Consider the following 12456-nt stretch of genomic DNA (forward strand, 5'->3'; position numbering starts at 1 on the left):
TGTGGCAGCCAACCTGTTGAATTTCTCGTTCTGTGAGTGTGCTCCGTCGTCAGACGAGCCCATGGGCAGCAGCATGACATTGCGGCCGATGGCTTCCTGGAAGGTCAGGGTGACCGGGATGCTGCAGCCTTCCCGCGTCAGGTCAGGCTCCACACCGAACACTGTGGAAAAGAGGGAGAGACCGACATTATTGCTCAACATGTTATTATAAATATTTAAGTAAGACCAGTGTGTGTGTGAGAGAGAGGGTTTGCCTGTGTGTCCACACACCGGTCTTCATGGCCTTTCTACCAGCCATGTAATGGGGATGGTTGAAGTCGGACACCCAGGCTTTGGCCCCATGGCCCGTGTACACCTTGAGCTTGTTGGGACTCTCTAGTTCAGCAAACTTCTTCTCCAGGTGGCAAGTAACCTTGATGGGAGAGGATTATATATATTTTAAATATGTTTTGACCTTCATATTAAAGTCTCATTGAGATAAAATATTGTATAAACAGTAATGAAAAGAAAATACACAATCAGATGGGGGTGGCAGGTAGCCTAGTGGTTAGAGTGTTGGGACAGTAACCGAAAGGTTGCTGGATCGAATCCCCGAGCTGACAAGGCAAAAAAACATTTTTCTGCCCCTGAACAAGGCACTGTTCCTAGGCTGTCATAGTAAATAAGAATTTGTTCTTAACTGACTTGCCTAGCTAAATAAAGACTAAATTAAAAATAAACCGGAATGGAATTTCTGTGTATGGCACATGTGCTGAGCGATCAGTGCTTTGAGGATGGTTCGATAATTTTTTTTAAATGCTACAATGTTTTTAAAGATTACTGTGGGTTGAATGCTTTAACACAGAATACATAATTTTTTTTTAATTGGCCCATGATGGTAGTGAATGCCCATTACTGCCTTAAAACCTGTTAGGGCTAGGGGGGCAGTATTTGCACGGCTGGATAAAAAAAATGTACCCGATTTAATCTGGTTACTAATCCTACCCAGTAACTAGAATATGCATATACTTATTATATATGGATAGAAAACACTCTAAAGTTTCTAAAACTGTTTGAATGGTGTCTGTGAGTATAACAGAACTCATTTGGCAGGCAAAACCCTGAGACATTTTCTGACAGGAAGTGGATACCTGATGTGTTGTATTACCTTTAAACCTTTGCCATTGAAAAACACAGGGGCTGAGGAATATTTTGGCACTTCCTATTGTTTCCACTAGATGTCACCAGCCTTTACAAAGTGTTTTGAGTCTTCTGGAGGGAGATCTGACCGAACAAGAGCCATGGAACGATGATGGCCCATTAGACACCTGGCGCGCGAGTTCATGTTGGGTACCCTCGTTCCAATACGTTATAAAAGAGAATGCATTCGTCCACCTTGAATATTATTCATGTTCTGGTTAAAAAAGGCCCTAATGATTTATGCTATACAACGTTTGACATGTTTGAACGAACGGAAATATATTTTTTCCCCTCGTTCATGAAGTGAAGTCCGGCGGGCTTAGATCATGTGCTAACAAGACTGAGATTTTTGGACATAAATGATGAGCTTTTTTGAACAAAACTACATTCGTTATGGACCTGTGATACCTGGAAGTGACATCTGATGAAGAGAATCAAAGGTAATGGATTATTTACATAGTATTTTCGATTTGAGATCTCCCCAACATGACGGCTTGTCTGTATCGCAACCCGTATTTTTCTGGGCGCAGTGCTCAGATTATTGCAAAGTGTGATTTCCCAGTAAGGTTATTTTTAAATCTGGCAAGTTGATTGCGTTCAAGAGATGTAAATCTATAATTCTTTAAATGACAATATAATATTTTACCAATGTTTTCTCATTTTAATTATTTAATTTGTGTTGCTGACTTGACTGCCGGTTATTGGAGGGAAACGATTTCCTCAACATCAATGCCATAGTAAAACGCTGTTTTTGGATATAAATATGAACTTGATAGAACTAAAAATGCATGCATTGTCTAACATAATGTCCTAGGAGTGTCATCTGATGGAGATTGTAAAAGGTTAGTGCATCATTTTAGCTGGTTTTATGGTTTTGGTGACCCTGTCTTTGAATTGACAAAACATTACACACAACTCTTGTAAATGTAGGGTCCTAACATACTCTAAATTTATGCTTTCGCCGTAAAACCTTTTTGAAATCGTAAAACGTGGTTAGATTAAGGAGATGTTTATCTTTCAAAGGGTGTAAAATAGTTGTATGTTTGAAAAATTTGAATTTTGACATTTATTTGGATTCAAATTTGCCGCTCTTGAAATGCACCTGCTGTTGATGGAGTGCACCACGAGGTTAAGCCAAATACTTACAGTTGAAGTCGGAAGTTTACATACACTTAGGTTGGAGTCATTAAAACTCGTTTTTCAACCACTCCACATATTTCTTGTTAACAAACTACAGTTTTGGCAAGTCGGTTAGGATATCTACTTTGTGCATGACACAAGTAATTTCTCCAACAATTGTTTACAGACAGATTATTTCACTTATAATTCACTGTATCACAATTCCAGTAGGTCAGAAGTTTACATACACTAAGTTGACTGTGCCTTTAAACAGCTTGGAAAATTCCAGAAAATTATATCATGGCTTTAGAAGCTTCTGATAGGCTAATTGACATCATTTGAGTCAAACTCAGTGCCTCTTTGCTTGACATCATGGGAAAATCAAAAGAAATCAGCCAAGACCTCAGAAAAAAAATTGTAGACCTCCACAAGTCTGGTTCATCCTTGGGAGAAATTTCCAAACGCCTGAAGGTACCACATTCAGCTGTACAAACAATAGTACGCAAGTATAAACACCATGGGACCATGCAGCCGTCATACCGATCAGGTATGAGGCGCGTTCTGTCTTCTAGAGATGAACGTACTTTGGTGAGAAAAGTGCAAATCAATCCCAGAACAGCAGCAAAGGACCTTGTGAAGATGCTGGAGGAAATAGGTACAAAAGTATCTATATCCACAGTAAAACGAGTCCTATTTCGACATAAGCTGAAAGGCCACTCGCAAGGAAGAAGCCACTGCTCCAAAACCGCCATTAAAAAGCCAGACTACGGTTTGCATTTGCACATGGGGACAAAGATGGTATCTTTTGGAGAAATGTCCTCTGGTCTGATGAAACAAAAATAGAACTGTTTGGCCATAATGACCATCGTTATGTTTGGAGGAAAAAGAGGGAAGCTTGCAAGCTGAAGAACACCATCCCAATCGTGAAGACCAGGGGTGTCAGCATCATGTTGTGGGGGTGCTTTGCTGCAGGAGGGACTGGTGCACTTCACAAATAAGATGGCATCATGAGGGAAAAAAGGACAAAGTCAAGGTATTGGAGTGGCCATCACAAATCCCTGACCTCAAACCTATAGAAAATGTGTGGGCAGAACTGAAAAAGCGTGTGCGAGCAAGGAGACTTTCAAACCTGACTCAGTTACACCAGCTCTGTCAGGAGGAATGGGCCAAAATTACCCAAACTTATCGTGGGAAGCTTGTGGAAAGCTACCTGAAACATTTGACTCAAGTTAAACAATTTAAAGGCAATGCTACCAAATATTAATTGAGTGTATGTAAACTTCTGACCAACTGGGAATGTGATGAAAGAAATAAAAGCTGAAATAAGTCATTCTCTCTACTATTATTCTGACATTTCATATTCTTAAAATAAAAAGTGATGATCCTAACTGACCTAAGACAGGGAATTTTTACTCTGACTAAATGTCAGGAACTGTGAAAAACGGAGTTTAAACGTATACATTTAACGACTACAACTGTATATGTTGTGAAATCTGTTGTGAATGTATTGTAATGTTTTTAAAAAATGTATTACTGCAGTATTTTTGCTAGACCCTAGGAAGAGTAGCAGCAGCTAATGGGAATCCATAATAAATACAATACAAAAAATAATCACAAATAAAAATCATTATTTGTATTTATTATGGATCCCCATTAGCTGCTGCTACTCTTCCTAGGGTCCAGCAAAATTACAGCAGTTATACATTTTTTTAAAAAACATTACAATACATTCACAACATATACAGTTGAAGTAAATATATATTTCAGTGATTGCGTAAACTACATTTATTTTATTTGATGACTCATTCCAAGTAATCATCTCGATAGAGCTGCTGCCAATGCTGTCTGACAAAATAACTATTTTAGTAGTTCCAAAAAAATAAGGAATACTTTTAGGACTGCTGAATACCAACTATCAATCACTTAGATAATGTATTTTCAGGTACAGATGCCTTGTGAAGCAACTGCTCTATTCCTCTCGATCGCACATTCTTCTGTCTCTTATGTACCAGGCATAAAACAAACACAGACCAGACAAGTAAGAGCACAATGGATTATTACATTTACATTTACATTTAAGTCATTTAGCAGACGCTCTTATCCAGAGCGACTTACAAAATGGTGCATTCACCTTATGATATCCAGTGGAACAACCACTTTACAATAGTGCATCTAAATCTTTTAAGGGGGGGGGTAGAAGGATTACTTTATCCTATCCTAGGTATTCCTTAAAGAGGTGGGGTTTCAGGTGTCTCCGGAAGGTGGTGATTGACTCCGCTGTCCTGGCGTCGTGAGGGAGCTTGTTCCACCATTGGGGTGCCAGAGCAGCGAACAGTTTTGACTGGGCTGAGCGGGAACTGTGCTTCCTCAGAGGTAGGGGGGCCAGCAGGCCAGTGGTGGATGAACGCAGTGCCCTTGTTTGGGTGTAGGGCCTGATCAGAGCCTGAAGGTATGGAGGTGCCGTTCCATTCACAGCTCCGTAGGCAATCACCATGGTCTTGTAGCGGATGCGAGCTTCAACTGGAAGCCAGTGGAGAGAGCGGAGGAGCGGGGTTTCGTGAGAGAACTTGGGAAGGTTGAACACCAGACGGGCTGCGGCGTTCTGGATGAGTTGTAGGGGTTTAATGGCACAGGCAGGGAGCCCAGCCAACAGCGAGTTGCAGTAATCCAGACGGGAGATGACAAGTGCCTGGATTAGGACCTGCGCCGCTTCCTGTGTGAGGCAGGGTCGTACTCTGCGAATGTTGTAGAGCATGAACCTACAGGATCGGGTCACCGCCTTGATGTTAGTGGAGAACGACAGGGTGTTGTCCAGGATCACGCCAAGGTTCTTAGCACTCTGGGAGGAGGACACAAGGGAGTTGTCAACCGTGATGGCGAGATCATGGAAGGGGCAGTCCTTCCCCGGGAGGAAGAGCAGCTCCGTCTTGCCGAGGTTCAGCTTGAGCTGGTGATCCGTCATCCACACTGATATGTCTGACAGACATGCAGAGATGCGATTCGCCGCCTGGTTATCAGAAGGGGGAAAGGAGAAGATTAATTGTGTGTCGTCTGCATAGCAATGATAGGAGAGACCATGTGAGGATATGACAGAGCCAAGTGACTTGGTGTATAGCGAGAATAGGAGAGGATCTAGAACAGAGCCCTGGGGGACACCAGTGGTGAGAGCGCATGGTGCGGAGACCGATTCTCGCCACGCCACCTGGTAGGAGCGACCTGTCAGGTAGGATGCAATCCAAGCGTGGGCCGCGCCGGAGATGCCCAACTCGGAGAGGGTGGAGAGGAGGATCTGATGGTTCACAGTATCAAAGGCAGCAGATAGGTCTAGAAGGATGAGAGCAGAGGAGAGAGAGTTAGCTTTAGCAGTGCGGAGAGCCTCCGTGACACAGAGAAGAGCAGTCTCAGTTGAATGCCCAGTCTTGAAACCTGACTGATTAGGATCAAGAAGGTCATTCTGAGAGAGATAGCAGGAGAGCTGGCCAAGGACGGCACGTTCAAGAGTTTTGGAGAGAAAAGAAAGAAGGGATACTGGTCTGTAGTTGTTGACATCGGAGGGATCGAGTGTAGGTTTTTTTCAGAAGGGGTGCAACTCTCGCTCTCTTGAAGACGGAAGGGACGTAGCCAGCGGTCAAGGATGAGTTGATGAGTGAGGTGAGGAAGGGGAGAAGGTCTCCGGAAATGGTCTGGAGAAGAGAGGAGGGGATAGGGTCAAGTGGGCAGGTTGTTCGGCGGCCGGCCGTCACAAGACGCGAGATTTCATCTGGAGAGAGAGGGGAGAAAGAGGTCAAAGCACAGGGTAGGGCAGTGTGAGCAGGACCAGCGGTGTCGTTTGACTTAGCAAACGAGGATCGGATATCGTCAACCTTCTTTTCAAAATGGTTGACGAAGTCATCCGCAGAGAGGGAGGAGGGGGGGTGGGGGAGGAGGATTCAGGAGGGAGGAGAAGGTAGCAAAGAGCTTCCTAGGGTTAGAGGCAGATGCTTGGAATTTAGAGTGGTAGAAAGTGGCTTTAGCAGCAGAGACAGAAGAGGAGAATGTAGAGAGGAGTGAGTGAAAGGATGCCAGGTCCGCAGGGGAGGCGAGTTTTCCTCCATTTCCGCTCGGCTGCCCGGAGCCTTGTTCTGTGAGCTCGTAGTGAGTCGTCGAGCCACGGAGCAGGAGGGGAGGACCGAGCCGGCCTGGAGGATAGGGGACAGAGAAAATCAAAGGATGCAGAAAGGGAGGAGAGGAGGGTTGAGGAGGCAGAATCAGGAGATAGGTTGGAGAAGGTTTGAGCAGAGGGAAGAGATGATAGGATGGAAGAGGAGAGAGTAGCGGGAGAGAGAGAGCGAAGGTTGGGACGGCGCAATACCATCCGAGTAGGGGCAGAGTGAGAAGTGTTGGATGAGAGCAAGAGGGAAAAGGATACAAGGTAGTGGTCGGAGATTTGGAGGGGAGTTGCAATGAGATTAGTGGAAGAACAGCATCTAGTAAAGATGAGGTCAAGCGTATTGCCTGCCTTGTGAGTAGGGGGGAAGGTGAGAGGGTGAGGTCAAAAGAGGAGAGGAGTGGAAAGAAGGAGGCAGAGAGGAATGAGTCAAAGGTAGACGTGGGGAGGTTAAAGTCACCCAGAACTGTGAGAGGTGAGCCATCCTCAGGAAAGGAACTTATCAAGGCGTCAAGCTCATTGATGAACTCTCCAAGGGAACCTGGAGGGCGATAAATGATAAGGATGTTAAGCTTGAAAGGGCTGGTAACTGTGACAGCATGGAATTCAAATGAGGAGATAGACAGATGGGTCAGGGGAGAAAGCGAGAATGTCCACTTGGGAGAGATGAGGATTCCAGTGCCACCACCCCGCTGGCTCGATGCTCTAGGGGTATGCGAGAACACGTGGGCAGACGAAGAGAGAGCAGTAGGAGTAGCAGTGTTATCTGTGGTAATCCATGTTTCCGTCAGCGCCAGGAAGTCTAGGGACTGGAGGGTAGCATAGGCTGAGATGAACTCAGCCTTGTTGGCTGCAGACCGGCAGTTCCAGAGGCTGCCGGAGACCTGGAACTCCACGTGGGTCGTGCGCGCTGGGACCACCAGGTTAGAGTGGCAACGGCCACGCGGTGTGAAGCGTTTGTATGGCCTGTGCAGAGAGGAGAGAACAGGGATAGACAGACACATAGTTGACAAGCTACAGAAGTGTTGTTTCTTGTATTATTGTCTCCTGTGTCTTTAGAGAACTGTTTCACTTTGATATCCTTTTTCTTCTGTCCTGATTTTCTCTTTCTTTTCTTCTGTTAACTAGATATTCTTTGTTGTTCTTCGTTAGCTAGCTAGCTTCTTCCAAAAGAGTCCCTAGCAACTGCTTAGCAACTGGTAAACAATTCAGCTTGCTAAGATAACTACAATTTTATGAAAAATAGTTATTTTCAAAAGCCTATCTTCTTTGTTTGTTGCTTGTTTTTTCTCCTATTCAGTCTTGCAGTTTTCTTTTGCTTTTTTTCGATGTACTTCACTCTAAAAACCATGTAAATTTCAATATTTGTAGGAGCTCATTTTTCAGCTACTGCTGCTCAAATTGGAGTTCCGGAACGATTATGACCATTGTAGTTATTTACCAGGTTTTCTGTGCAAATTATGTAGAATATTGGCCTGTTGGAAACTAAACTCAGCAAAAAAAGAAACGTCCTCGTACTGTCAACTGCTTTTATTTTCAGCAAACTTAATATCTGTAAATATTTGTATAAACATAAGATTCAACAACTGAGACATAAACTGAAGAAGTTCCACAGACACGTGACTAACAGAAATGGAATAATGTGCCCCTGAAAAAAAAGGGGGGGTCAAAATCAAAAGTAACAGTCAGTATCTGGTGTGGCCACCAGCTGCATTAAGTACTGCAGTGCATCTCCTCGTCATTGACTGCACCAGATTTGCCAGTTCTTGCTGTGAGATGTTACCCCACTCTTCCACCAAGGCACCTTCAAGTTCCTGGACATATCTGGGGGGGAATTTCCCTAGCCCTCACCCTCCAATCCAATAGGTACCAGACGTGCTCAATGGGATTGAGATCCGGGCTCTTCACTGGCCACGGCAGAACACTGACATTCCTGTCTTGCAGGAAATCACACACAGAACGAGCAGTATGGCTGGTGGCCTTGTCATGCCAGGATGAGCCTGCAGGAAGGGTACCACATGAGGGAGGAAGATGTCTTCCCTGTAACGCACAGCATTGAGATTGCCTGCAATGACAACAAGCTCAGTCCGATGATGCTGTGACACACCGTCCCAGACCATGACGGACCCTCCACCTCCAAATCGATCCCGCTCCAGAGTACAGGCCTCGGTGTAACGCTCATTCCTTCGACGATAAACGCAAATCCGACCATCACCCCTGGTGAGACAAAACTGCGACTCGTCAGTGAAGAGCATTTTTTGCCAGTCCTGTCTGGTCCAGCGACGGTGGGAACTGATCCTAGATCTGCACTTAAAAGACGAGTAAAGCATCTAAAAACCTGATCTAGAATTTAGGTAGAACTCAACTCTATGGAGGTTTCTACCTGTTTCTCCACCACTTTGGGATCCATGTCAGGGACAAGGCGAATGGAGAACTTGCCGATGACCTTGCGGGGAATGACGGTCTTGGCACCCACGCCAGAGAAGGCCCCCTCAATGCCATGCAGAGAGAGGGAGGGGTACCTCCAGCGGTGCATCAGGATAGCCTCCTGCAGACGAGGGTCAGAGGAAAGGGCAAAGGACATTATGAACCAGATAATGTTGGGAATGAATCACTTACAAATGACTAAGAATCAACCAGCATTGCTTTTAAATCTAGTTATTTGTCATTTCAGACATTGGCCCTGTTTGAGTTCTTCAGAAATGCATATGTAAGCACATTGGATAAGTGAGAGCATGGTTAGCACCCTATTACTTTCCCCAAACCAACCAATTAAGATCAGTGATTGATTCAAGGGAGGTAGAAAATAAAGAGGAATGTTTCATTTCTGAAGTATTCGAACAGGGACATGCTCTCCATACCTTGGTGTCGTGTAGGAGCTTCCCAGCTCCGATGTCCTTGGCGTACTCCACCATGTCAAAGTCGATCTTCTCGTACAGTTTCTTCTCCTCATCAGTGATATTGGCCACTTCCTCGTACATCCCCGGGACCAGGATCTTCCCCTTCTTGTCCACTAGGGAGCCTGAAGGAGGACACACCACAGTGTTCTGATTTCATTTTGCAGCGAGAAAAGAAAACTAATCCCACCCAATTTCAGTCCGTTTTCTTTTGTTCGGTGCATTATGAACCCCGCAGCGATATCTTGTACCCTGTCCGGAAACAAACCCCAGTCCTACAACCCACAGTCCCTATAGAACCTCCTAGGCACTTTGTAGACTTCATTCAAGCATTTTATTTGATTCTATCAGAGGGCTACAAACCTATTGTTATACCTATCAAATCATTTCATACCTACATATCTCTATGATAATTCTATTCCAGCACACCCGATTCAACTCACCCAACAGTGCAATGAGGTCGGTCATGGCTTCATGGACCGAGCCTCCAAACACCCCAGAATGGAGGTCCTTGTCACAGCACTCCATCTGACAAAACAAGGTTATTTCATTTTTACATTTAAAGCAGGACTAGGCCCTCCCCCGCCCTCATGTCGGCAAATCTGACCACGACTACATTTTGCTCCTCCCTTCCGATAGGCAGAAACTCAAACAGGAAGTACCCATGCTAAGGACTATTCAACGCTGGTCTGACAAAAATCGGAATCCATGCTTGTTTTGATCACACGGACTAGGATATGTTCTGGGTAGCTTCCGAGAATAATATTGACGAATATACTGATACGGTGAGTGAGTTGCTACGGTGACTGTGTTTATCAGGAAATTATGTTGTACCCACTGTGACTATTAAAACCTACCCTAACCAGTAACTGTGGATAGATGGCAGCATTCCCGCAAAACTTAAAGAGCGAACCACTGCATTTAACCATGGCAAGGTGACTGGGAATATGGCAGAATACACACAGTGTAGTTATTCCCTCCACAAGGCAATCAAACAGGCAAAACATCAGTATAGAGACAAAGTTGAGTCGTAATTCAACGGCTCAGACATGAGACATATGTGGCAGGGTCTACAGACAATCACGGACAACAAAGGGAAAACAAGACATGTCGCGAACACCAACATCTTGCTTCCGGACAAGCTAAATTCCTTCTTCGCCCGCTTTGAGGATAACACAGTGCCACCGACGCAGCCCGCTACCAAGGACTGTGGGCTCTCCTTCTCCATGGCCGACGTGAGTAAGACATTTAAGCGTGTTAACCCTTGCAAGGCTGCTGGCCCAGACGGCATCCCTAGCTGCGTCCTCAGAGCATGCGCAGGCCAGCTGGCTGGAGTGTTTACGGACATATTCAATCTCTCCCTATCACAATCTGCTGTCCCCACATGCTTCAAGATGGCCATCATTGTTTCTGTACCCAAGAAAGCAAAGGTAACTGAACTATGACTATCGCCCTGTAGCACTCACTTCTGTCATCATGAAGTGCTTTGAGAAACTAGTCAAAGGATCATGTCACCCTAGACCCACTTCAACTTGCTTACCGCCCCAATAGATCCACAGATGATGTAATCGCCATCACAATGCACAATGCCATTATCCCATCTGGACAACAGGAATACCTATGTAAGAATGCTGTTCATTGAATATAGCTCAGCATTCAACACCATAGTACCCTCCAAGCTCATCATTAAGCTCGAGGACCTTGGTCTGAACCTCGCCCTGTGCAAATGGGTCCTGGACTCCCTGACGGGCCGCCCCCAGGTGGTGAAGGTAGAAAACACCTCCTCCACACTGGGGCCCCACAAGGGTGCGTGCTCAGCCCCCTCCTGTACTCCCTGTTCACCCATGACTGCGTGGCCAAGCACGCCTCCAACTCAATCATCAAGTTTGCAGATGACACAACAGTAGTAGGCTTGATTACCAACAATAACGAGACAGCCTACAGGGAGGAGGTGAGGGCTCGGGGAGTGTGGTACCAGGAAAATAACCTCTCACTCAACGTCAACAAAACAAAGGAGATGATCGTGGTCTTCAGGAAACAGCAGAGGGAGCACGCCCCTATCCACATCAACGAGACCGCCGTGGAGAAGGTGGAAAGCTTCAAGTTCCTCGGCGTACACATCACTGACAAACTGAAATGGTCCACCCACACAGACAGTGTGGTGAAAAAGGCACAACAGCGCCTCTTCAACCTCAGGAGGCTGAATAAATTTGGCTTGGCACTTAAAACCCTCACACACTTTTGCAGATGCATAATTGAGAGCATCCTGTCGGGCTGTATCGCTGCCTGGTAAAGCAACTGCACCACCCACAATCACAGGACTCTCCAGAGGGTGGTGCAGTCTACCCAACGCATCACCGGGGGCAAACTACCTGCCCTCCAGGACACCTACAGCACCCGATGTCACAGGAAGGCCAAAAAGATCATCAAGGACAACAACCACCCGAGCCACTGCCTGTTCACCCCACTATAATCCAGAAGGCAAGGTCAGTACAGGTGCATTAAAGCTGGGACCGAGAGACTGAAAAACAGCTTCTATCTCAAGGTCATCAGATTGCTAAATAGCCATTACTAGCACATTAGAAGCTGCTGCCTACATGCATAGACCTGAAATCACTGGCCACTTTAATAAATTGAACACTAGTCACTTTAATAATGTTTACATATCTTGCATTACTCATCTCATATACACTGCTCAAAAAAATAAAGGGAACACTTAACCTGTTAGGGCTAGGGGGCAGTATTGACACGGCTGGATAAAAAACGTACCCGATTTAATCTGGTTACTACTCCTGCCCAGTAACTAGAATATGCATATAATTATTGGCTTTGGATAGAAAATACCCTAAAGTTTCTAAAACTGTTTGAATGGTGTCTGTGAGTATAACAGAACTCATATGGCACGCAAAAACCTGAGAAGATTTCATGCAGGAAGTGGCCTGTCTGACAAGGTGTCATTCTTCTTGTCTCTGTTTATTGAAGAGTGAGGATCTTAGCTGTCCCGTGACACTTCCTACGGCTGCCATAGGCTCTCAGAAGGCGGCAAAATGCTGAATCGTGGCTTTGCAGGCTCTGGTTGAAACAAAGTAGCGCGTTTGGGTAGTGGCTGGTTAC

At 45.4% G+C, this 12456-nt stretch overlaps 1 protein-coding gene across 1 annotated transcript in view; it reads right to left on the bottom strand.

Annotated features, from left to right (window-relative positions):
* The window catches only part of LOC106569863 (cytosolic non-specific dipeptidase), a 31642-nt gene that overhangs the window by 2948 nt on the left and 16238 nt on the right, over nucleotides 1-12456 (bottom strand). The window contains exons 6-10 of the mRNA XM_014141540.2: nucleotides 9786-9870; nucleotides 9307-9467; nucleotides 8829-8993; nucleotides 271-412; nucleotides 14-161 (exon numbers count right to left, since the gene is read on the bottom strand). Coding sequence (XP_013997015.1) covers nucleotides 14-161; nucleotides 271-412; nucleotides 8829-8993; nucleotides 9307-9467; nucleotides 9786-9870 — 701 coding nt within the window. The remainder of the gene's footprint in view (nucleotides 1-13; nucleotides 162-270; nucleotides 413-8828; nucleotides 8994-9306; nucleotides 9468-9785; nucleotides 9871-12456) is intronic.

Source organism: Salmo salar, chromosome ssa14 (assembly GCF_905237065.1).
Source record: "Salmo salar chromosome ssa14, Ssal_v3.1, whole genome shotgun sequence".
Classification (NCBI taxonomy): Eukaryota; Metazoa; Chordata; class Actinopteri; order Salmoniformes; family Salmonidae; genus Salmo; species Salmo salar.